General features: G+C 37.3%; 2 protein-coding genes across 2 annotated transcripts; both read left to right on the top strand.

Moving 5' to 3' along the window:
• The first annotated feature begins 2,372 nt into the window (after positions 1-2,372).
• Positions 2,373-5,745, top strand: LOC139122186 (calcium homeostasis modulator protein 6-like). Its single transcript, XM_070687606.1, has 4 exons — positions 2,373-2,678; positions 4,279-4,462; positions 4,588-4,915; positions 5,455-5,745. Exons 1-4 carry the CDS (start codon positions 2,471-2,473, stop codon positions 5,743-5,745), a joined length of 1,011 nt encoding a protein of 336 aa, XP_070543707.1. The 5' UTR covers positions 2,373-2,470.
• Positions 5,746-11,055: 5,310 nt separating this feature from the next.
• Positions 11,056-20,837, top strand: LOC139121305 (calcium homeostasis modulator protein 5-like). Its single transcript, XM_070686080.1, has 4 exons — positions 11,056-11,326; positions 18,911-19,094; positions 19,218-19,458; positions 20,454-20,837. Exons 1-4 carry the CDS (start codon positions 11,119-11,121, stop codon positions 20,742-20,744), a joined length of 924 nt encoding a protein of 307 aa, XP_070542181.1. The 5' UTR covers positions 11,056-11,118; the 3' UTR covers positions 20,745-20,837.
• Positions 20,838-26,818: the final 5,981 nt, after the last annotated feature.

The following is a 26,818-nucleotide window of genomic DNA, read 5'->3' as shown; positions in this document are numbered from 1 at the left end:
CGGGAATAGGATTTTAAGAATAAGAATATTTTGATCGAAAGATGGGAAAATTGCTCTAAAAATTTACATGACATTGTGAGAATTTGAAAACAATTTTCTCTTTTCCAAATACAGTGTCATCCCTAGAAACCTATTCCTGACTTTTAAAAACAGTTATTTTAACATCAGTTTCTAGGAGAAACATGTTTCAACAAAAAGATAACAAAATTGAGCCCAATATATGAATCCAAATTTCATTATTTTTTGGACGTGAAACAATAAGGTCATCCAAAAGAATCCTAAGTAGGAATAGGATGGGACACAGAGGCCCAAAGGTCGGAGGGCTACTGCCTCTTCATAATATTTGTGGTGTGTGACGTCGGTGGTGCATAGCGCCCTCATATGTCTGACCCTGAACACATGTAAATTTACAAATCATAACCATCACCAATCGATTAGCTTTCAAAAGATAATAAATCATGGGCTTTAAGAGACGTATAGACGCACAAGTGCGAAATTTTCTTTTTAAAGGAGCAAAATCTCTTCTGTTTTATCTGATATTACATCCTGTTTCCACTGACGTGATCAAATATCCTCAAAAATCAGTGAATAGAACATGGTCATAACGGATGAGATATTAACCGATTTTAATTATGCAGAACAATACTGCATGTGCAGTGTTAATTTTTACTTCTATATGATTTATCACTGTTCGGTGTTTCTGTATGAATATTTTCACCGATAGCTTGATCTATGCATCTTTGACGATGGAAACATTATCGTCCTAATTACTCCAATTATCAAACTTGACAATGTTGTCTTTCGGTAGTTTGATAGCTTGCTTTTCATTTTAGAGTAAACAATTATCGTCTTCATTGAGTGGCTTATATCGCTTTACACCAATTCGGACATTATGTCCTACCAATCAGTAATGTTCTTTGTTCTCTTCTGTAATGAATATGTAATTCATAAGACTGTAACATTGCTCTTTAATAGTACCATTGTATATGTGCTAGCATATTTATAGGAAATCCATATCTGCATGATATGGATGATTTCTTAAAGTTCCATTAGCTGTATCTTCTGGCGATTTTTCCGTTAGTTTTGATTGAAATGATCACTGGCTCATGTTGAAGAGTCTGTCAAATAACAGAGAATCGCATATTATTTGGAAATATTACGTGCCCGACAACTATTTTAACATGTGATTTTACAACGAAAATTTCAATTTTTGTCCGGACAGAAATACAAATCTGTTGACACGCGGATTCCAACGTAGGCATTCTCTGCACCTGCGCGAGCCATTTACAGCAATTTAAAAATAAATATTCATTACTTATGCCCGTACTTACGTCGTAGTCATTGTCCGAACACGTTGCGTAGCCAGATGTCTGGCAATCCACGACGCAATGTTGTTTTGATCCCGCAATAAAGGTGAACTTGTACATCTCGCGTGATCGCGGCGTCACCATATCTGCGTTCTCCCCAGCACGCTGAGCATGCCAGACGTCAACAAACGAGCTCGGAAGGGCAACACGTTTGAACAAAAATTAGCAGTTTTATGTGGCTATAACATCACTAATCATGTTTGTTTCTTCGTAAAACAACATTTTGCAACAAATATTAGCCTCCAACATGGAATTTTCCGGGGTAAAAAATGGTCAAAGTTACAAATAATGGCCCTTTAATTCGTTTTTGTATTTGCATCTCTGCATTTCGCCCATTCCTCCTTTGAACACTGTAAGGGTAGGTTTGCCTATGATGATGATGATGATGATGATGATGATAATGATAATCTAGTGGTTCATCTTTGACGATACGAAAATAAATGTTTACAAATGTTAAAATAGTTCAACCATCATTCTGTCTGCCAAACGATCATCATATTAACTACTAGTATCTCAGCTTATTAAATCTAAGTTGGTTCATCTTCATCGTTTAAATTTATTACTTTTGTATTTTGATGTTTAAAATAACATGCGATTTTAACGCGACTTACCTTAAGTCAGCGCATTTGTATGTAAATAGACTAAACTTATGACTTGTTGCACAGTATGATTTGAACTTTGATGAGTGAGTTCCAAAAGAATCTGAGGATGTGAAATTAGTCCAACGATCTCGATCAAATTCCCTTGGCGACACGAACATAAGCACGGGCGTGACAACATAAAAAAATCGGCCGATACTAAAACAGAGTTCTTGAAAGAAATGTCTGTTTTGTGGATCTAAGCGCGACGCTTGCTGATGTTTTATGACTAGAAAGGTACACTTATAAAGCGTTCAGTTACACCATAGATAGTAGAGAAACTACTGTTATACTGTTATACAATGTGCCACGTGATTCTCATGAATAACAATTGGAAGGCAAGTTTCACAATTACAAAACACTTGGGCAGCAGTAGTAGTTAGTTTTCAACGCTCTGTATGTCGTAATGTACTGCCGCTCGATCACTGAACACAATCAGAATTTGATTGAAATTCTAGGAACGGTATGGCAGCCGAGGGTTTCTTCACGCAAGTTGGCCGCATAGTCAAGGCAAATAGGACAGCTATCCAAAACCTGATGATCGTCCTCCTCGTCTTTGGCGGCAAGAAATTCTTCGAGGTTGCAATCTTCAAGTGTCCCTGTGACCCGGTCCGGCGTGAGTTCTATTCCTGGATGTTCATCGTAGGCCCAGCCATTACGCTGTATGTGCTCGGTAGGTTATGTGAACTCCTGCTTGAACGAACTTACTGCAAATCGCAATATACTAGTAGTTTGGAATTAAACATTTATATAGAATCATAGCTGCTGGGACGACATTACAATAATTGAGACTGTTTCTCATCATCGTACCCGGCATCGTTTAGCTGAAAAATACTGACATTACACATATTACTCGTTGAATATATACCGACTAGACTAACAATCGCCAATGTATATAGGTAAACGACCACGTATATTCTGCTGCTAATTTAAACCTTACATTGTGCAAGTACAGAGTGTACTCATATATTTCCGTTCGCTTACACTGATAGTTGGCAATAAAGACCCAGCCCCGATTCAATCGGATATAGGGGTAGTTTGTCTAGCTGAGATCGAGTGAACGACACCACTCTTGTCTCTGAAGTTTTATTGTCAATCTTTTTTTTCAAGCTTGACATTTAGCACGTACCATAGCATGGCTGTTTTTGACCACGGCTCTTGATTACAGCGTGTAGGCCCTAACTCTAGGAAATCTAACAGTGTGAGGGTTGTTTTTTTCGGCCAAACCAAACTTACTTTAATACTTGACATTGTTGTTCACCTTTACATATTTCCATGCGCAATTCATGCCCCGGATGCTTTGTCGTTCGCATCAACTAATTTCTGATCAGCCAACCTATCTTACTCTGATGGCACTGATTGATATGTTCAAGTTCAATTGTGATAACGTCATAAGGCTTGGGTATCCATGTGGCTGTTGGGACCAGTGCATAGTTTCCCAATCCTTTAATTGATCTTTATGCCGATAGCTTGAAGTTCTACTTTCAAAAAGTTATGCCTTTCGTTTCTTGTAGTTCATCAAATCTCCCGTCCCATTTGTGCATGTTTTTTTTCCATTTTAATTCTTGTCATTGACTTACATTGACTTGGAGAGGTTTACACTTTGCACTCTTGGCTGTTTCTTTCAGAAATCAAAGAAAGGATAAGTGATTAGTCTCACAGTCTCTAACAAATAAAGAGATGCAGTCTACACGTGACCGCCATTTAAATATCACTCCTGAATATTAGCTTCCATTTTTATGACCTCCAAACCAAAGGTTTGAGACGGGACTAAGCATACGCACATGCAAACTCCCAAGACTGGCAGTAATGTAAATGACAGGCAGATCTCATTTGGTGTTATTCAGCATGCTCTTGTAGTTTTCAACGTCTCACCTTTTTGAAAATCGAAAGTTTTAATTTATCCCCTAGAGTTTACACAGGGATGGCGGCCATTTTGAATTCAAATATCGGTAAATGTCAGGTAATTTTGTGTCTCTAGTACCAAAATTTGCACGGTGACCCCGGGATTTTGTTTTTGATTTGATAAAAGAATGGTTGAAAGTTTCCATTGAGGAAGATTTAGCAAAAGTTAAGCTCTTTCACTTTCGAGGCGCATACTACCTTAAGCCTGTATTCTGTATTCATTTGAAATCCTCACATCAAGATACGTTGCTTACATGGAATGCATGTACCCATATACATTGTTCAAATATTATTAATGGAAAATGCATACACTGAGATCACGTCACAAATTATCGCTAAAATCTTCTACGACGGTGCATTTCTTACAGGTGTTCTAGTGAACAACAAGACTTGGAGAATAGTCACGGGATGCTGCCAAGCTTCGAACGGCTGTGTTGAGTTCTGCAAAACTAGGAAGGTGTGCTCAGGCGGCTGCTTCGGTCTGTTTGAAGTCTCGTTTCGGGCACTAGTTGGGTCCTTTGCTTGGTTAGTTCTCGCATTCATGAATTCAATGTAAGTTTATTTTTCACAGTTACTAACTAACTTAGCTTGTAAATAGATCTAAGACACTGTTACATGAAGTGCGACCAAGTGTGTCTGTTCTAAAGATCAAATTCGATTATTTTCTGATAATTCAGATTTTACGCATGCGCTGTGAGTACTTCACTCTGCCAGGAGGGACAAGATTCGCCACAACTCGACGAATCGGACAAGGCGTTATCTCAGAGTATCGGGTGGGTTTTATTGGTTGGATCCAGCCTCCTGCTTCTTGTTCTACTGTTGTTATGGAGAATGTGCAGCAGTTACACCTACGAACAGCGACGATACGCAAAACTCTACGCTGAAGTTGAAAGACAAAAGTTCCTTGAAAAGGCTCAGGTATGGCAAAACAGCAGGACTGCGGCAAAATACATGATCTCAAGAGGACAGAAACAAATGACTTTGTACCTTGGTGACCTTTTTGTCGTATTTGTTTTCGTGTTTCTTCTTTTCTATTTTAAGATTACAATGGCCACATTTCACAATGCAAGCCTGAGTGGATCGTTTGCATCATTTAACTGGTTTCATTTAAAATCTAAATGAAGACTCATATAGTTTATTTCCTGACCTATGAGACATTTATGCTTAAACATTTAAATATTCTTGTAGTAGAGTTGCAGGTCGTCTTCGTCCGGCGAAGATGCTCAGTACTCCATTATCTGTGTATTTGCGTCTTGATGTCAAAGACTGACACACATAGAACAGTATGAAGATATTCTTTGTTTATGAAGACAATGCCAATAATTTTAATTATTTGCTTTTACTTTGATTATTTGAACAGCACAGAACTGCTGTGATGTCGTTCTCTAGAGTAAAGCATATATTTTAAAAATGGCGGAAATATCAACGTTTTTGAATAGAAGCATGGCAAAATCCAAAGCCATTTATCTTAGTAGAAAAAGTACAGCTATGTTCCTACTCCCTGAATTCGTGTAGCGAACTGTTTTGTCTTTTTTCCGTCACAGGTGGACGCAGGTAAACGTGTCGACGAGACCTTAGAAATGTTCTTCAGTCAGGAAGACTTGAAAATTGAAGATAGGGACGGTTGGAAGAAGGCTTGCAAAGCGTGGTCGAACATCTCGCTTGTCGGATCAAAGTACATGGCGGATTGCGGGTACACGACTCTACATGAGTGGGCTATTTTGCAGAGAACAGGGAAAGGCGACATTGAAAATCCTGACGGTGACGCCAGTGACCATGACCAATCTGAAAATGTTCAAGACAGTACATTACTGATCGGAGCCACAAAATCTTGAGGACTGTTTGTTCTGCGCGCAGAGATTTCTGCTTTCTTACTTTTATGCTGCTACGTAAACGACTTTCATATCACACACTGCCCTGAAGAAAACTAGGAAGTTTGCCAATAAAGTAAACTGATTTGTCACATTACTTTATAATGCATTTTATTTATCGTTATAAGCGTTCAATTTGCAACTGTGACATACACAAGGACAAGAAATTAGGTCATTCTAAAATTCATTCACTTTGGTTGTCTTTTCGTTTGTACAAGTACCAAATGAAATACCTAGATATTGTGAGGTCGACCACTCCTCGCAGAAAGTTGTTAAAATTGAACAAAATAATTGGTTCAGTGGTCAAGATATCATGTAGTACGTACCATAGTGAAAACGCTCTGTTCATATAGAGTGAGGTTACTGTGAGTCGTACGGTCCTCGCCTGCTGTGGTGAAAAGCCTAATCTGGTGCTCTAACATAACACGATAAAGTGACCAAAATTAATTCAGATGTACTACATGCCGTCCATGCGGAAGATTACATTAATTGAATTTAAAAAACAAAACAACGTCATTATTTCAGGAGTATTTGAAGCATACTAGCCACATCCAGCATTTGTTGTGGACAGAGTTTGCGAATTATAGCTTACAAAAGGTGTGACGGATACTATTGAGATACAACCTTAGGTATATCGTAAGTAGACTGTATGCTAAACAAGGAAAAAAGCTCGCCCTTTACGGCAATATGCACCCAAATGCAGCAAATTAGCAAATTTCTTTTCACAAGTGAAAGAAATATGTCTGTCTTTTCTACCTTGGGATCAATAATATTACTATTTCGTGACACGAGCAAGATGGTGTCGAGATTCTGTCAGCTCCAATATTGTGCATAGTTATAAAGGCACTGGTTGCTTGTTTGTTCATTTACCTCTACTTCAAATCCATCTATAGCCCATGTTATATTGAATGAAATATCATAAAACTTTGCAATGGCAAATATCTTCAGGTTTAGATATAAAACAACAACGCAACCACACTTTAAAAAAGTGGTGCAGCATGGCAAATCCTTTGTGCATTTTTAATGAAAGCACCAAATTTGGCTCAGATGTGTCTTAATATGTGTTGAACAAATTCAGATAGCGAGCCACTGAAAATCTGCTAAAGTGTTGCCATGGCAGCCATTTTTCAAAATGGCCGCCAGACAAGGCATTTCTCACCAAGTAAATGTCAACAGGAGAATACGTTGGGAAACTTTGGATTATACATTTTCAATTAGAAACTATCAGAAGAGTGTTTTGCGTGTTCTTTCAAATTTTAATCACCACTTGACTTGTTAAACGGATACATACAGACAAAAACAGAATTTGCATGCATAAAATGCACGTATTAGATCTTATCAAATTAAAGGATGACGCTATGTCAGCAGTCAAGAATTATTAGGCCTTGGGAGTCTATGTGCACCCCTAAGATAACAAACCTGTATTTATAGCAGCCTTTTGATCCCTAGAATACAAAATGGGATTTTAAGAGAAAAAAATTAAGGGATGCAATAGCTGTTACGGTCGTGTTCTGAAGGGTACAGAAAAAATACCATTTTACGAGCCACATGGATTTTTCTAGTACTTGTTAGGTATCTGCTAAGTTTTTTTTTAACGTAACCTGACTTGTTGCGTATCATTAGAAAGGCTATTTATTCCTCTTGAACTATGTAATATGCAATATCTTCTATACTTTTTTATGAAATAGGACCGAAACTTACCCCGTACCCCAAAGTTTATAAGGCAAATTATAGCTAATCTCAAATTCTACAATTTTTTCACCCGAGCATAACACAAAAGACAATGCTTTTTATGAAATCTGTTTTATTTTTTACAAGGACATGTTAAAAATGCGGATTAGACTTTTTAGAGAAAAAATATTGGGATGCTATAGCCCACCCTGTCATATTTAGAAGGGTAACGCAAAATCACAGTATTGCCAGCTCTCATGCATTTTCGTTAAACCTGTCTTCTTGTAAGTCATCTGTCGAGTCTAACTTATACATAATCTGGTTTGTGTGGTATCATTAGTAATGCTATTTATTCTTCATCAATATGAAATATTGTAATATGCGATATTCTTTATAGTTTTCATGAAATAGGACCAAGACTCAGCCAATACCGCAAAAGATTAAATCGCAAATTACGGCTACTCTTACATTCTACATATTTTTTGCTACACATAATACAGAAGGCGATATAATGCTTGTATTAAATCCGTTTTGTTTGTAATAGACGTATGTCAAAAATATGAAATGGACATTAACTGGAACGGATGATCTAAACATATTATCAACATCGCGGAAACTATTTTGTTTCAAGTTTGCTTTGTAAGATTTGACCTGAAACATTTCTTATCTGACAACCTAATTTAATATTTTTGGCAGAGCAGGTTTCTTAAATCCAATTTATGGTGTTTGTTCTACCCGCAGTAAGGCATAATAATATGAGGTTATTACGAAAATACCGCAAAGGATGCACGAGGACATTGGCGCAGCGTATCGCCCGACGCGAAGCGGAGGGCGATGCGAGGCGCCAATGTCCGAGTGCATCCTTTGCGGTATTTTCGTAATAACCTTATTATTATACATCTTACATTCCTGATCGGGGCATCAAAATGTCGGAGTAGTGACCGTTTTCGTGCAGTGTCAACAATTTTTCTTCCGATTTTATCGCGACAGTGTGGAACGCTACCTCGGACGCGCTTCTGCAAGTTTTGGAGTGTGTGCACTACACACATACGTACGCACAGAGCGCTCGCGAGACTTGTTCTGGCACTCGTCCAAGGGGTCCCTTGAAACCGTTCTACAGTGAACGCGCAGATACAGCCGCAGGGAATGGGGCGCCTTGAAACCGTGCCGTACGGAACGGGCGCGAGTTCCGTACGGCTTTTTTAGCGCACGCTAAATTCTATTGTTCTCGATGGTAGATGTATAATAATGAATTATACAACCAACTGAATGAGGAGCAAGGTTCGAAATTGTGCCTTTTTAGGTTTTGTTTGCTACACTGCATGTAAATTCTATATGGATTAACTTCAAAACTTGCTTTATACGATATGCACAGCTAATTAGGAACAGTTTAGCTGATCAAATAATCGTTTCTTAACATTATACATTACATCAAGTTTACCTGGGCGTTCCTGAAGAAAAACTGTGATATATATGTCAGAAAGTCGGACTTTCCAAATTAACAAAATATTATGGATATATCTGATATTTAGCTGCTATAATTATCGTTTCTAAACTTCATAATTTGCATAAGTTTTTATGTATAAGTCATATAGCTTGGCTTTCTTCATTAATAAAAACATGGATATACCCGGCCTATATTAAGCTGCTCTATTGATAGTTTCTAAACTTCAAAAAAGGCAGAAATTTAGCTTGCCATTCTTAAGTACTTTTTGTCTTGGATATATCCAATATTAAGTTGATTTAATTATCGTTTCTAATCTTTAAGAATCAACTCAAGTTTAACAGGATGTTCTACAGTTAAAAACATGTATCCGATACTTAGTTGATCTAATTATTGGTTCTACACTTTATAAAGTAGTTCAAATTTAGCTGCGGTGACATGTTCAAAACGTTCAACATTTGGGAATACATTTTACTCTAATTGTATGTCACCGAATGTGCAATTTTCTTATTGTGAATACCAAACTACGTAAAATATCTCAGGTTTATGTTTCAATCTTGACTGGGTTGTCACTCTTTGTATAAAAAGGAATATATCACATTTGATCTGATAATTGGCCAGCCAACACTACCTTGCTTAGGTCTTGGGTGTATGTGTCAAGGAGATAACAAGAAGGTAGTTGGCAAATGTTTTGAATAGTCGTTTAATCTTGTTGTTTCGTAGCCTATGTTAAGACCATGTAAAGGAATAAAATACTCTTTATCAGCTGACTAGCCATGCAAAAGCAAGTGCAGGTCCGGGAGTGCCAAGCATGGACATGAATGACAAATGTGTAGGATTGTGTTTGAGCTTTGCTTTCCCTACCTCTCATGTTTGAGAAAACGAAAGAAAATGAAGAAATACAATTTAATGACTATTGTACCACGTTTGTGCATTTGAATAACAAATTATGTACAACCGAGAAATTAGTACCAAAATATATATGATGTTCAAAATATAATGGGCATAAATCCATGTTTATGTAAATTAATGTTGAAATAACTAAAAGCAATTTCTAAATCAGGAAATAAATATCATAATACACCAGATCAGCTTTATGTTAAATGGATTATAAAAAGTAATGTATAGCATAAATCTATATTGTAAATTGATGTTGAAATAACTAAAAGCAATTTCTAAATCAGGAAATTAATATCATATTACACCAGATCAGCTTTATGTTAAATGGATTATGACAATAATGTGAAGCATAAATCCATAATTATGTAAATTGATGTTGAAATAACTAAAAGCAATTTCTAAATCAGGATATTAATATCAAATTACACAAGATCAGCTTTATGATAATGAATAATAAAAAGTAATGTATAGGACATAATGCATATAGGCAAAATAATATAAAATTATGATCGTGTTCTCCGCGTGGTTAAATTTTAAATGGCGCCATTAATGTACTAATAGTAGTTTACATGAAAATGTTATTGTTTTTAGTCTTAAAACTTCAAGATTCGTTATACAGTAAGTATTATTGTGCTATTTTGTATGTAGGCCTACGTATGTATGTCGATGAACGAGAGTGAGGGATTGCGTTAAAGTCCCCGAACAGTTTTGTACGTTAGGCCTAATGATCAGAACACCCTGCAAAACTTGTCAATTCGATAATTTGTAAAGTTTAGAAACTATAAACAGTATATTTTGATAGTCTTCACAGAACAGCTGACAGCTGCTTATCGTAAAAATATTCAATTTCGCAATTTTGAATCTTCCAATTTTGCCATGAGGTAGCCCTTTTGTCAATGATATTCTGGTAAAATAAAATCATAAAACAATAAAAAATGCAAATAATAATCTTAGTAGGCATTAATGATGGTAATGCAGCCACTATTCACCACAGAATCATCCGTAGAGCAGCAACTATGGGATTTTACAGTGACTGAAGGTCGCCATTTTTAAAACGGCCGCCACATCAGAACGAGGCTCAACTGAGGTGGCTCGGTATTCAAATTGAATTATATTATGATAATCTACACACACACCAAATTTCATACTTTTATCACAAAATGCACAATTGTTATGCAAATTTGGTTACTCCGCGCAAGTATACGCGATTCTCACGAATGGTGAATTTGAAGGCATTTTCACAATTAGGCTACAACACAATCGGCGTGCAGCAGTAGTTTTATGTATGCTGCCGCTCCATTGAGTGAAATTCTTAGAACAGTATGGCATCCACGGGTTTCTTCGCGCAAGTTAGCGACACTGTCAAGGGAAATAGGACAGCTATCCAAAACCTGATCATCGTTCTGCTCGTGTTTGGCGGTAAGGAATTCTTCGAGGTGGCCATCTTCAATTGTCCCTGTGACCCGGTCCGGCGTGAGTTCTATTCCTGGATGTTCATCGTAGGCCCAGCCATTACACTGTATGTGCTCGGTAGGTTATGTGAACTCATGCTTGAACGAACTTACTGCAAATTGCTATATACTAGTAGTTTGGAATTAAAGATTTATGTAGAACTATTGCTGCTGGGACGACATTACAATAATTTAGACTGTTTCTCAACATCGTTTCTGGTATTTGCACTGCGGCACAGTAGCTCATCGTTTAGTTGAAAAATACTGGCATTATATGCATATTACTCATTGAAGATATAAATACTGCCTAGACTTACAATCATCGATGTACGTAAATTACCACGTATGTTCTGCTGCTAAAAATTCACATTAGTTTACAGATTTTACTCGTATACATTCCCTTCCCTTAGGGATGGGATATAAATTACAGTGGGGTGGGGGTGGGTCGGCATTTTTCGCGCAAGCATTTTTGAAGGGTCATAAAATTTTGTGCAAGCCTATGGGGAAGGGTCACCTTTTTTCATGCATCAAAGCTGAAATTGCATGTGCACGTATTGAAGAATATGGAATACTGAAAAAAAAACCTCCTAGCACTTTCATTTTCTGCCATTTCCATTTTCGGCGCACCCTACGGGCGCAAGTTTAAGGATATAATAAACAATGTATTGATGATCCAAGCAGCCACATTGATTTAAGTTGTCATGATTTCTACTTATGCAACTCCTCTATTGTGCATAACTGTCCCCCATAATGACTCTTTCAATAACAATTTTGGAGATCACTTATTTGATATCATTCTCCCATTGACAATACATTGGGTATAGGTTGATGTCAAACGTTCATGTCGCTGTATGTACACTTTTTATTTTTTGAGGACATTGACAGAATACAAACTATTCAGAATAGTGCATAGTGTCATCAATAACAACTGGAAGCTTCAGGTCGAACAACTTTTGAATAACAATTTAGGATCAGATAACCTTTGAGTTATTTGCAGTTTCCTCATAGCCTACAATGTATAGTGAAATAATCGCAATCATACCAATCCATAATCCAATAACACTTGGTCAGAATTCGTGAGACAATAGTTGTAAACATAGACACAAAACACCACAGAATAGACAGTAAATAGACGGTACACAAACAAAGTCAAATTCATGAAAGAAAGATGTATGGACCTCTGGCCAAAAGACCAAGAAGTGACCAACATTTCGGTGAAATTCCAAAATCACATTTCTTGTGCAACCATGGACTTGAAACTACTCTAGTCTAATCATGAACATTAATTCCAATAATTAGGTGAACATAAATGCACAGATTTACCTAGTTTTTTATTGGAAAAAATATTCATAATTTCATCATAGATTGCCATGTATAGTGAATCGACATTTCAGTGAAATTCCAAAATCACATTTCTTGCACACACATGGACTTGTAACCACTCTAGTCTAATCAAGAACATAAATATCAATAATCAAGCATACGTAAATACACAGATTTGCCAAGTTTTGTATTTTAAAAAAATTATTCATGGTTTCGTCATAGACTACAATGTATAATGGATCAACATTTTATGCGAAATTCCAAAAACAAAGTTCTCGTACACAGATGCACGTGTTATCACCCTCTTCTAATCAAGTACAATTATGTCAATTATTCAAGGTCCATATATGCTCAAATAGTGCATATTTTTAATTGTGAAAAAGTTTTTTTACAGTTTTGTCATAGACTACCATGTATAGTGGATCAACATTTTGAGCGAAATTCCAAAATCAAATATCTTGTTCACATGTGCACTTGTAAACAACCCATATTAATCAATTATATTTATATAAGTTATTAAACATTTATAGATGAACAGATATTGCTAGTTTTATATTGGAAAATACACGTTCATAGTTTTCTTATAGTCGAATACCATTGTATAGTGACTCAACATTATCGATGAAATCTAAAGATTACATTTTTTTGTACACGCATGCACTTTTTGCCTGCCACTTCAAGCAAAGTACATTTACATGAATTATCACACATATGTGATTTGATATTTTGTGGACAAAGTGTTATATCGGCCACATTTTGCCTTCCTTTTGGGAGGGGGACTTCAAAAATATAGGAAGTCAGAAGGGGGTCTTGAACACATCACGGGTTTGTTGGGGGTATTGAGTAACAGGGGAGGACCACTTATCTTCATGCACGGATAAGGGGGAGGGTCACTAATTTTTGTGCATGAACTTTTGAAGGGTCACTATTTTTGATGCAGCGGTGTTTTGAAAAACACCGGCCACCCCCCTGTTATTTATGTCCCTTACACTGATCGTTGGTAGTAAAGCCCAGTCGCCAATTCAATTCAACATAGGGGCAGTCTATCTAGCTGAGATGGAGTGAAAGACACCATTATTGTTGGCTCTGAAGTTTTTTTGTCAATCTTTTTTTCAAGCTGGAATTAAGGAATTATAGCACGTAAGCTTACCTCGGCATGCCTGTTTTAGACCACGAGATCTTGATTAATAGCGTGTAACTCTTGAAACCTAACAGTGCGAGAGTTGTTTTCTCGGCCATATGTCTGTAGGAAACCTAAATTACTTATTCAACATTGCACATTTTGATGTCGTTCGCAATAAGTCATTTCTGATCAGCCAACCTGACTTACTCTGATGGCATTGATTTGTTCAATCGTGGACAACCTCATAAGGCGTTGGTATCAAGTAGCCTGTTGGGACCCTAGCATAGTTGGCAATCCTTTAATTGTCCTACAAACAGCGTTAGGCCTGATTTTTTTGCCGACAGCTTGGAGTTTTCGTTTCATAAAGTTGTGTCTTTCGTTTTTTGTAGTTCAGCAAACCTTCAGTCCGATTGAATGTGCATTTTTTCAATTTTAATTCTTGTCATTGACTGCATTGACTTGAAGAGGTTTGCACTTTGCACTCTTGGCTGTTTCTTTCAGAAATCTAAGAAAGGTTAAGTAATAAGTCTCACTCACAAATAAAGAGATACGGTCTACACTTGACAGCCATTTAAATATCTCTCCAAGTAATGTACTGAATATCTGCTTCCGTTTCTACGACCTCCCAGCCAAAGGTTTCAGACGGGACTATGCATACGCACACACAAAACCCCAAGACTTGCAGTAATATAAAACACAGTTGGAAATAATTTGGGATAATTGGATGGCGAATTAAGGTCGTTTTAACCTGCAAATGTAAGCTCATCTGCTTTTCTTTTTAAGTTACACACTTGTTTTTATGATTAATTTGTGATATAGCAACATTCAGCTGTATAGCACCTAACAGTTTTGAGAATTTTAAAAAATATGAAGATCCAATTATCCCAAATTAGTTCCAATCGTCTTATAAATGACAGTTGGGTCGTTTGGTGTTATTCAGCATCAATTGTCGGGGCCATTTCAGTTCGGTGTCTATTTGAAGCAGCTACGTTGAGATTTGACCCACCCACTCACTAATGACCTCCCAGGTTACTCATTTTATTCAGTATTGGCATTTAATCATAGCTTGGCATAATTTGTTCAGTCGTGCAAAGTGATAAATCAGGAGATAGCTTGAAAATTAGCTTGGTGACTCCCAGTCACCTTTTTAATGTTGCTAAATGATAAGTGTACAGTTATATTTCATTTCGTGAGTTCTCAAGAATTTGACATTAGTAATACTATTACTAATGTCAAATTCTTGAGAACTGAGAAATATTAGGTGATATTAAATATTTCCTTCCCCACCGTATTGACATCCAGCATATCATTTTTTCACAGTATAGTTAGCAGCCATATATTAAAAAAAAACCAATTATTTTAAAACATGAAACATCCGATAGTTATAAAAGACTGTCCATACTTTATGATGTTGAAATCAACTATATTTTGAAATTGACATTTTTCATATCTTAGGGAACCCTATTTAGATCCATTTCCATGGAAAAGTGTATGGTGACCCTCACTATTCATTTATTTAAAATGATTCAATATTAAAGAATATATTTGCCAAATGTCATGAAAATGACATAGCGTTTAATTTTAGTATGATTTTGCTTCTCGGGGACAGATATTCGGGCTATCAATTGAAAACAATTACTTTCTGGTCGAAAGCTTGAGGGGTTCATTGTAAAGCTCTTGTATTAAGCAAATTTTTCAACGTCTTAGCTTTTCAAAAATCGAAAGTTTTAGGGACTGGTCAGTTTCATCGGCCTGGGGGGGGGGGCGCGTGGATTCATGGGGGGGGGCACCCTGTTTTTGACTTTGGTGATAGGGGGGGTCACCATGATTTTGAAATGCCCAATAGGGGGGGGTCAGTGTGTTTTTGAATTTCGACACAGACTCATCATTGCCTAAAATGCATCGTGTCAGCCACAAATTTCATCCAGTTACATTTTTCGGCACGCCCTTCGGGCGCGTAACTTTAATAATCAGACATATTTTTCAGCATGCCCAACCTTAACATATCAGGCATACATATATCAGAGATATATGTATGTTCAATATTTTTCAGCATGCTCTTCGAGCGCATTACTTTAATATATCAGACATTTTTCAGCACACCCTTCCTGTGCATTACTTTAATATACAAGACATATATATCAGAGATATCAGGATGTTCATATTTTTCTCCGCGCCCTTCGGGCGCCATACTTTAATAAATCAGAGATATATGCCAGAGATATCTTGATGTTTGCTAAGTGAAAGTGTACTATTATGAAATCTGCATTTCATATGACAAATTCCTGATACTTTTCTGTTCTCTCTTTGAGAATTCAGTATGAGAAAGCAACATGCACAAATATCAATGTTATAAGAAAAGGTCATCTCAGACTCTGTGCACATCAGATTTGACTAAAATGCCTCTCTATGGTTCCTCAGGAGATTTAATTGGATGGCTGGCAAGTCTTAACACCCATCAAAGTTTTTGATTTACTGCTTTTTCCTGTTTGATATTAATGATTGACATCCATTTCTGTTCACGAGATCTGGTTAAGCATAAAAAATATGAAATACATTCACAACCCATTCAAAATGTATTGTAACACACCTCATCCGCAGTCTGTATTCTAATTCGCCAATTGATAGTCACGTGGGATGCGTTCTTTTTGTGCTGATCCACGTAAACGACGTCATCAGGCATCATTCGTTTGAACTGTTGCCTGCCAGGCATCAGTTCTGAAAAATGATGCCCGCTGACGTCAAAAACGATATTTGACGCGAACGCGGACCGGAATGTAAACAAAGATGTCGTCTGCGGCCGATCGAAACGATAATCCAGAAATTTATTGGTTTATCCTACTTTCTGAAGAAGAATTGAATGCTTTGGTTTCCAACAAGGACTCGATACGGACAAAAACTATAATCAAAGGTGAATTGAACGTTTTGCAGAAGTATTGCGTCTTTTTAGGAAAAACGTTTTCTTACTGAACCATTCCAACATATTACATCATAGAACTACATGCGACAAGTTTTGTGTATAGTACGTTCTTATGCATGGCTACGGATGAGGTGTGTTACAAAACACATATTGACTGGCATGAGGGCAACAGCATACGTCTTTAACCCCTCGGGCCTGTGAGTCACCCCCAAAACAGACTGTTTCCCTCGGCCTACGGCCTCGGGAAACAGTCTGTTTTGGGGTGACTCACAGTCCCTCGGGGTACAGACGTATGCTGTTGCCCTCATGGCCAGTCAATATGTGTATACTGTATTCAAACTTCAAGAATGACACTTTCGAAATTCCTATCTTACAACTGACATGTCAACAATTTCATTAAAACACAGAATGACTGTTAAAATATAAATGTATGTAAAATAATATATATATATATATATATATATATATATATATATATATATATATATATATATATATATATATATATATATATATATATATATTATTACATATTACAGTTGTCGCGTGCGGGGGATCACCCTGTTTTAGAAATTTGGAATAGGGGGGTCAGCCACTTTTTGACGTCGGCAAAAAATAATCCACCGCCCAGGCCGAAGAAACTGACCAGTCCCTTAATTTCCCCCCTAGAGTTTACACAGGGATGGTGGCCATTTTGAATTCACATGTCGGTAAATGTCAGGTAATTTTGTTTCTCTAGTACAAACTTTGCACTGTGACCCCGAATTTTGATTTTTGATTTGGTAAGACAATGGTTGAACGTTTCCATTGAATAAATTTTAGCAAAGGTTTAAGTCTTTTACTTTCGAGGCGCACTCTACGTTAAGCCTGTATTCTTTTTTCGTTTGAAATCCTCACATCAAGATACGTTGCTTAGGGAGCCGTCATTATTTACGGCCTGGGGGTCGGAGGAATTGCTTTCGAAACTCCAAAATTTCGAGTAACCCCCCTGCCAACCATGACGTGTTTGAGTAACCCCCCCTCTCTGCTACAGAAAATTTGAGTGACCCCCCCCCCCCCCCCAAAAAAAATGGGAAAGTTAAATATCTATACAGTAAAATGGATTGCTGCTGCGACAGGCCCTGTACAGACCCTGATTAAACCCTGTGGTATAGGTCTTTGTCGGAAGGAGGTTCCAATTGCTGTGGCAGGGGCTGATGTACAGGTCTGTATCCAGTGCTCTGGTGACATGCAGTTATTCTGTAGGATTTTTTTCAAGAGGGGGAAGATGTGGTGCGAAAGCACCACAAGAGACCGCATAAGCGGTCGGGGGGGAGGTCAGGAGGGGGGTGTCCCCCCTCCTGCCATTGGAGCTTTTGAAAAATAGAGGTTAAAATGGTGTTATTTGGTGGCACTTGGGGAGTATTTTTTTCGTATAAAAAACTCAAAGGAAAATAAATCTGAGACAGTATTCCAAAACTTATATTTCAGTTCACTGATTTCAACTATATTTTTTGAAACCGAAAAAATAGCGACAGACATACATTTATTCACATTTATTATTCCTGCAATAAAAGATGGGTTTGTTGTCAAGGCATTCAATTGGTTTTAAACTTTATAGCATCAGAATAAGCTTGCTTTACACATTTTCCCCTATCGGTAACCTATACAATGTAGAATATAGAAAGCAGACGTTTCTCATTAATGATCAGGCAAGTATATCAATCTTTAATCAGGAAATACTGAAAAATGTACTCAGTACTAGCCTCTAACATAAGGCTTGCCACGTCGAATAGCTGATCATTCTCGTCTGAAGATCACAATAACGTGAAACACATAGTGTAATGAGATTTTAGTTTCTACTTGAAACCACCTGTATTATGATTTATATATATATATATATATATATATATATATATATATATATATATATATATATATATATATATATATATATATATATATTATGTGTGTGTGTGTGTGTGTGTACACAAATACCGGGTATGAATATACATATCTTTACTATTATTGTTGTATTAATTCGTAACTCCACTAAATGCTTCAATACATGTCAACAAAATTGAGTAGCCCCCCCCCTTTCTTGTTCTCCACTTTTGAGCAACCCCCCCTTGTAGCTTTCGATTTTTTGAGTGACCCCCCTCAGATTCCTCCGACCCCCCAGGCCATAAATAATGACGGCTCCCTTACATGGCATGCATGATGTACCTATATACATTGTTTAAATATGGAAAATGCATACACTGATACCACGTCACAAATTATGACTAAAGTCCTCTACGACGGTGCATTCCTTACAGGTGTTCTAGTGAACAACAAGACTTGGAGAATAGTCACGGGATGCTACCAAGCTTCGAATGGCTGTGTTGAGTTCTGCAAACCGAGGAAGGTGTGCTCAGGCGGCTGCTTTGGTCTGTTTGAAGTCTCGTTTCAGGCACTGGTTGGGTCCTTTGCTTGGTTAGTTCTCGCCTTCATGAATTCAATGTAAGTTCATTTTTCACAGCTGCGCTCACAAACTTGTAAACAGATCTTAGACACCATTAGATGAACTGCGATCAAGTGTGTTCTCTCGTAAAGATTAGATTCGATTATTTTCTTATAATTCAGATTTTACGCATGCGCTGTGAGTAACTCACTCTGCCAGGAGGGACAAGATTCACCACAACTCAACGAATCGGACAAGGCATTATCTCAGAGTATCGGGTGGGTTTTATTGGTTGGATCCAGCCTCCTACTTCTTGTTCTACTGTTGTTATGGAGAATGTGCAGCAGTTACACCTACGAACAACGTCGATACGCAAAACTCTACGCAGACATTGAAAGGCAAAAGTTCCCTGAAAAGGCTCAGGTATGGCAAAACAGCAAGACTTGGGCTGAAGAGGTCACAAACAAATGACGTTGTACCTCTGGTGACTTTTAGGCCAAAAAATATGTGCTGTTCCGATAACATGGTTTTCAAAAATAGGGTATGTAGGTCGGTAGGGATTTTTTTTCCAAAATATTTTTATTTTTAAAAATGCACTTTTCAGGTGTTTAGTGCGATCGAACACTTGCCACAACATTTCCAGAAAAACGTATCATACATATTAAAGGAATAAAAACATAAAAAACGTCCCCGTTCAAGCAACAATCAAACGCCAGGTAACGAACACGTGATTTTACGGGTCTTTTTTTTTGTTTTTTCACATCCTTGTTTACATCGCTATAAAAAATTTAGGGTCGGCAGGCAAAAAAATATGGTAGGTCGGGTTATTGGGACAGCACTATGTTTTTTTCTTTGGCCTCATTGTCGTTTTTGTTATCGTGTCTCTTTTTACTATTTTTAAAAGTACAATGGCCAAACTTCACAATGCAAGCCTGGGTGAATCGTTTTCATCATTTAACTGGTTTCATTTAGAATCTAAATGAAGACTCATATAATTTATTTCCTGACCTTTGAGACGTTTATGCTTAAACATTTAAATATTCATCGTAATTGGTATGTAGAGTTGCAGTTCGTCTTCATTCCGCCCAGATGAGCAGTACTCCACTATCTGTCTATTTACATCTTGATATCAAAGACCGACACATGTACAGCAGTGTGAAGATATTCTCTTTTTATCAAGACAATACCAATTAGTTTAATTATTTGCTTTTACTTTGATTATTTGAACAACACAGAACTTCTGCGATGTCGTTCTCTAGAGAAAAGTATAGATTTTCAAAATGGCGAAAATATCAGCGTTTTTGAATGGAAGCATCGCAAGATCCAAGGCCATGGACTATCTTTGTGTAAAAGTACAGCTATGTTCATGCTCCCTGAATTCGTGTAGCGAACTGTTTTTGTCTTTTTTTTCATCACAGATGGACGCAGGTAAACGTGTCGACGAGACCTTAGAAATGTTCTTCAGTCAGGAAGACTTGAAAATTGAAGATAGGGACGGTTGGAAGAAGGCTTGCAAAGCGTGGTCGAACATCTCGCTTGTCGGATCAAAGTACTTGGCGGATTGCGGGTACACGACTCTACATGAGTGGGCTATTTTGCAGAGAACAGGGAAAGGCGACATTGAAAATCCTGACGGTGACGCCAGTGACCATGACCACTCTGAAAATGTTCACGACAGTACAGTACTGATCGGAGCCACAAAATCTTAAGGGCTGTTTGTTCAGCGCGCAGAGATTTCTGCTTTCTTACTTTTATGCTGCTACGTAAACGACTTTCATATCACACACTGCCCTGTAGAAAGCAAGGAAGTTTGCCAATAAAGTAAACTGATTTGTCACATAACTTTATAATGCATTTTATTTAACGTCATAAGCGTTCAATTTGCAATTGTGACATACACGAGGACAAGAAATTAACTATGTCATACTAAAAAACGTTCACTTTGGTTGTCTTTTCGTTTGTACAAGTACCAAATGAAATAGCTACATATTGTGAGGTCGACCGCCTATCGCAAAGTTGTCAAAATTGAACAAAATAATTGGTTCACTGGTCAAGATATCATGTAGTACGTGCCATGGTGAAACCGCTCTTTTCATATAGAGTGAGGTTACTGTGAGTCGTCCGCACCACGCCTGGTGCGGTGAAAAGCCTAACCTGGTGCTCTGACATAACACGATAAAGTGACCAAAATTAATTCAGATGTACTACATGCCGTCCATGCGGAAGATTACATTAATCGAATTAAAAAAAACAACGTCATTATTTCAGGAGTATTTGAAGCATACTGGCCACATCCAGCATTTGTTGTGGACAGAGTTTGCGAATTATAGCTTACAAAAGGTGTGACGGATACTATTGACATAAAACCGTAGGTATATCGTAGATAGTTTAGACTGTATGCTAAACAAGGAAAAAAATGCACCCAAATGGAGCAAATTACCAAATTTCTTTTCACTTGTGAAAGAAATATGTCTATCTTTTCTATCTTGGGATCAATAATATTACTATTTCGTGACACGAGCAAGATGGTGTCGAGATTCTGTCAGCTCCAATATTGTGCCTAGTTATAAAGGCACTGGTTGCTTGTTTGTTCATTTACCTCTACTTCAAATCCATCTATAGCCCATGTTATATTGAACGAAATATCATAAAACTTTGCAATGGCAAATATCTTCAGGTTTAGATATAAAACAACAACGCAACCACACTTCAAAAAAGTGGTGCAGCATGGCAAATCCGTTGTGCATTTTTGATAAAAGCACCAAATTTGGCTCAGATGTGTCTTAACATGTGTTGAACAAATTCAGATAGCGAGCCACTGAAAATCTGGTGAAGTGTTGCCATGGCAGCCAATTTTTAAAATAGCCGCCATTCAAGGCATTTCTCACCTTGTAAATGCCAACAGGAGAATACGTTGGGAAACTTTGGATCAGATATTTTCAACTAGAAACTATCAGAAGAGTATTTTGCATGTTCTTTCAAATTTCAATCACCACTTGACTTGTTAAACGAGTGCATACAGACAAAAACGCTATTCGCATGCATAAAATGCACGTATTAAACACCTATTGCCTGGTAATGAGCGCTGTAGCGCCAGTCTATTACCCCGAGGGGCCGTGTGTTACCAGAAATACATCGCTATTCCCCGAGGCCGTAGGCCAAGGGGTATAGCGATGTGTTTCTGGTAACACACGGCCACGAGGGGTGATAGACGAGCGCTTTAGCCCGAATAAAGACCAGGCTATAGGTGTTTTATAACACACCACATGCTCATGTTGTGTTGATATATAATTTTTAATGTGTTTTAATATTTTGCACCGCAACAATCCATTGTGACAAGTTTACTGGGCGATGTTTCCACAGCGGTTTCAGTTGTATGTGTTACCACTTTCTTTTAAAAAATATTCTAAGCATACCTAGCGACATCCTTAGTTGCACTTTAATCTTTTCCGTCGACGTGCTGTCCAAGTTCCTACGCTGTTGGAACGTTGGAAAATGTTGGAAAATCTGTTTTAGAGAATGTGTCGTTACCTATCCCGGAAGCACATCACGTTCCAGTCACCCACCATTGTTGCAAAGCTGCAGACGACACTACGGTCACGTGACCGGGCACTTTTCCGAATTTGGTCAAAACTATTTCCCTAGGGAAATAGCTTTTCAAAAATACCCTCTGACGTCACTTTTGTCGATCCGGTGGGGACTAGACGTATCTATTTTCTCGTCACGTGACGTATTCTGGCGAATCACGACACGGAATGAGCATGTGGCATGTTATCATAGATCCTATCGAAGGATGACACTATGTTAGCAGTCAAGAATTATTAGGCCATGGGAGTCTATGTGCACCCCTAAGATAACAAATCTGTATTTATAGCAGCCTTTGGATCCCTAGAATACAAATAGGATTTTAACGGAAAAAATAAAGGAGCGCAATAACTGTTACGGTCGTGTTCTGAAGGGTACAGAAAAATACCATTTTGCGAGCCACATGCATTTTTCTAGTACTTGTTTGTTATCTGCTAAGTTTTTTCAACATAACCTGACTTGTTGGGTATCATTAGAAAGGCTATTTATTCCTCGTGAAAACATTCTATGTAATATGCAATATCTTCTATACTTTTTTATGAAATAGGACCGAAACTTACCCCGTACCCCAAAGTTTATACGGCAAATTATAGCTAATCTCAAATTCTACAATTTTTTTCACCCGAGCATAACACAAAAGGCAATGCTTTGTATGAAATCTGTTTTATTTGTTACATGGACATGTTAAAAATATGGATTAAACTTTTTAGAGAAAAAAATATTGGGATGCTATAGCTCACCCTGTCATATTTTGAAGGGTAACGCAAAATCACAGTATTGCCAGCTCGCATGCATTCTCGTTAAACCTGTCTTCTTGTAAGTCATCTGTCGAGTATAACTTATACATAATCTGGTTTGTGTGGTACCATTAGTAATGCGATTTATTCTTCATTAATAGTCGCGCCAGCGGCTTACTGACTACGCATGCGCGTATTCATAATATACTATGCGAGTAACCGGAAGTGTACCCTTCTTTCGTGGGCGCCGCCATGTTTTTTTGAGTGCTCGTACATAAACAAATTCGAAACGTGCTCTCTATTATTTTATAACATGCCATTAATAAAATATATCTTTTCTATTAGCGAGTAATTGTTATTATCCACCCTGTCGCTTATACAAAAATTCTCATTACGCCTAAAAATTAAAAGAAGAGAGAAAACTGTCGTGCATATGAACGAGAACATTCGCAAAGAATGCTGGGATTGAATCTTAGAAAGGCGCCCTCTGTGTCAATAACTATATGCCAAATTTACCCGTTTTTAGAAGTAACGCTGGTTTTCAGCTTACAATATCGGAAGTTTGGCGGTACAGTTACTATTGCAAAGTTAATGATGGCACAATACGTCCCTTGTTAAACACAATAGATAGTAATCATGGTAAAAATTGCAAATTTATGTCAAACTTTTTCAAACAGAAAATCTATACCTACAGGGTCTGACATCGTGTACGTGAACTGTCATCAGAGGGTAAACCGGTCATACTTGTACAAACGTATATATAAAGTAACAATTAATTCTATTTTATCCTTTATGATTACTAATCATGAATCGATACAAATAACATTTTTAATCTCAACGCCTGGCGCGACACCAAGGGCTGAGCCCTATATAATATTACTGAATTATACAACCAACTGAATGAGGAGCAAGGTTCGAAATTGTGCCTTTTTAGGTTTTGTTTGCTACACTGCATATGGCTTAACTTCAAAACTTGCTCTATACGATATGCACAGCTAATTAGGAACAGTTTAGCTGATCCAATGATCGTTTCTAAACATTATACATTATATCAAGTTTACCTGGGCGTTCCTGAAGAAAAACTGTGATATATATGTCATAAAGTCGGACTTTCCAATATTATGGATAAATCTGATATTTAGCTGCTATAATTATCATTTCTAAACTTCATAAATTTGCATACGTTTCTATAGATATGTCATATAGCTTGGCTTTCTTCATTAGCATAAACATGGATATACCCTAAATTTAGCTGCTGTAATGATAGTTTCTTAACTTCAAAAATTAGCAGAAATTTAGCTTGCCATTGTTAAGTACTTTTTCAAGTTTAACAGGATGTTCTATAGTTAAAAACATGTATCCCATACTTAGTTGATCTAATTATTGTTTCTACACTTTATAAAGTAGTTCAAATTTAGCTGCGCTGACATGTTCAAAACCTTCAACATTTGGGAATACATTGTACTGTAATTGTATGTCACTGAATGTGCAATTGTCTTATTGTGAATACTTAACTATGTAAAATGTCTGAGGTTTATGTTTCAATCTTGACTGGGGTTTCACTCTTTGTATAAAAAGGAATATATCACATTTGATCAGATAATTGGCCACTACCATGCTTAGGTCTTGGGTGTATGTGTCACGGGGATAACAAAAAGATAATTGGCAAATGTTTTGAATTGTCGTTTAATCTTGTTGTTTTAGCCGATGTTAAGACCATGTAAAGGAATAAAATACTCTATGTCAGCTGACTAGTCATGCAAAAGCAAGTGCAGGTACGGGAGTGCCAAACACGGACATGACTGACAAAAGAGTAAGATTGTGTTTGAGCTTTGCTTTCCCTCACTCTCATGTTTGCCAAAACGAAAGACAATGAAGAATCACAATTTAATGAATATTTTACCACGTTTGTGCATTTGAATAACAAATTATTTACAACCGAGAAATTATTACCAAAATATACGATGTTCAAAATATTATGGGCATAAATCCATGTTTATGTAAATTAATGTTGAAATAACTAAAAGCAATTTCTAAATCAGGAAATTAATATCACATTACACCAGATCGGCTTTATGTTAAATGGATAATAAAAAGTAATGTATAGCATAAATCAATATTTAAGTAAATTGATGTTGAAATAACTAAAAGCAATTTCTAAATCAGGAAATTAATATCACATTACACCAGATCGGCTTAATGTTCAATGGATAATAAAAAGTAATGTATAGCATAAATCAATATTTATGTAAATTGATGTTGAAATAACTAAAAGCAATTTCTAAATCAGTAAATTAATATCAAATTACACAAGATCAGCTTTATGTTAAATGAATAATAAAAAGTAAAGTATAGAACATAATGCATACGGGCAAAATAATATAAAATTATGATCGTGTTCTCCACGTGGTTGAATTTTAAATGGCGCCATTAATGTACTAATGGTAGTTTACATGAAAATGTTATTGTTTTTAGCGTTAAAACTTCAAGATTTGTTATACAGTAAGTATTATTGTGCGATTTTTACCTCGCGTGCGCATGCGCGCAGCGAGGTTATGTCGCAGCGATGTCTGTCTGTCTGTGTGTCTGTCTGTCTGTTGGTCTATTTTCTCAAAAACGGCTGAACGTATTTCAGTCAAATTTGGTAGACATCTTCAGAATTCAAATGGCTAGAACTGAAAAGGTTTTGGTGGGCGTGGCTTGGATATTAATGAAGTTATGAAAGTTTTAATTTTTCTGTTACGCCGCGTATGACAAGTGAAAACAATCGACTGTTTGAGGGCGCTGTGAAATGTGCTTGTCCAGGTTGGCTACAGCTGGATAGCTCTGGTTTCAACCACGGTCCCTCCGTGTTTCAACCTCGTATTGAACATTAAAATATGATATTTTATTACTCATTCAACTCACTATTCAAGATAAAATATCGTTTAGCAAATTAGCTTCATCCTTGGTAATTGATTGTTTCCCTCGCTGCTCGATCGCCAGAAATGAGTACATACGTTCTTAGCCCTGCGTACGATGCTGTGTGTTCCGCTACAGCTATTAATAGCCCCGCTCACCACAGCCCTGCAAAGACCCGTACGTAGAGTTGGTGACTTCAAATCCATTTTTGGACTTGACGTAAAAAGCCAAATTACTGCCGAAATTCAGCGTTCTTGGGCCCAAGTCGTATCCCTGCCTACCGCAGCTACTCGATCGCTTCCAAAAATGCCAGTCTTTTATTCTTTTTTCGTAAATAACCGTCGATGTCGGCAACTCTCTCGCTAGCCCTGCGTACGTACGCAGTGTACGCTGTGCATTCCCTGTGTGCGTTCCTAACACACAGCGTACACTGCGTACGTAATACGTTCTCTACCTAGCCTCATGGCATGGAAGTGCTGATGAATAATAACTTTGGGTCAAAGGTATTGAAGTGTCCAATCAGGTTCGTGCACAGAGTCCAAGGCCATGACCTACTTCAT

The sequence above is a fragment of the Ptychodera flava genome, chromosome 21 (assembly GCF_041260155.1).
Source record: "Ptychodera flava strain L36383 chromosome 21, AS_Pfla_20210202, whole genome shotgun sequence".
NCBI classification, from domain to species: domain Eukaryota; kingdom Metazoa; phylum Hemichordata; class Enteropneusta; family Ptychoderidae; genus Ptychodera; species Ptychodera flava.
Note: the sequence above shows the minus strand (reverse complement) of the source record. Positions and strands in the feature narration are given on the sequence as shown.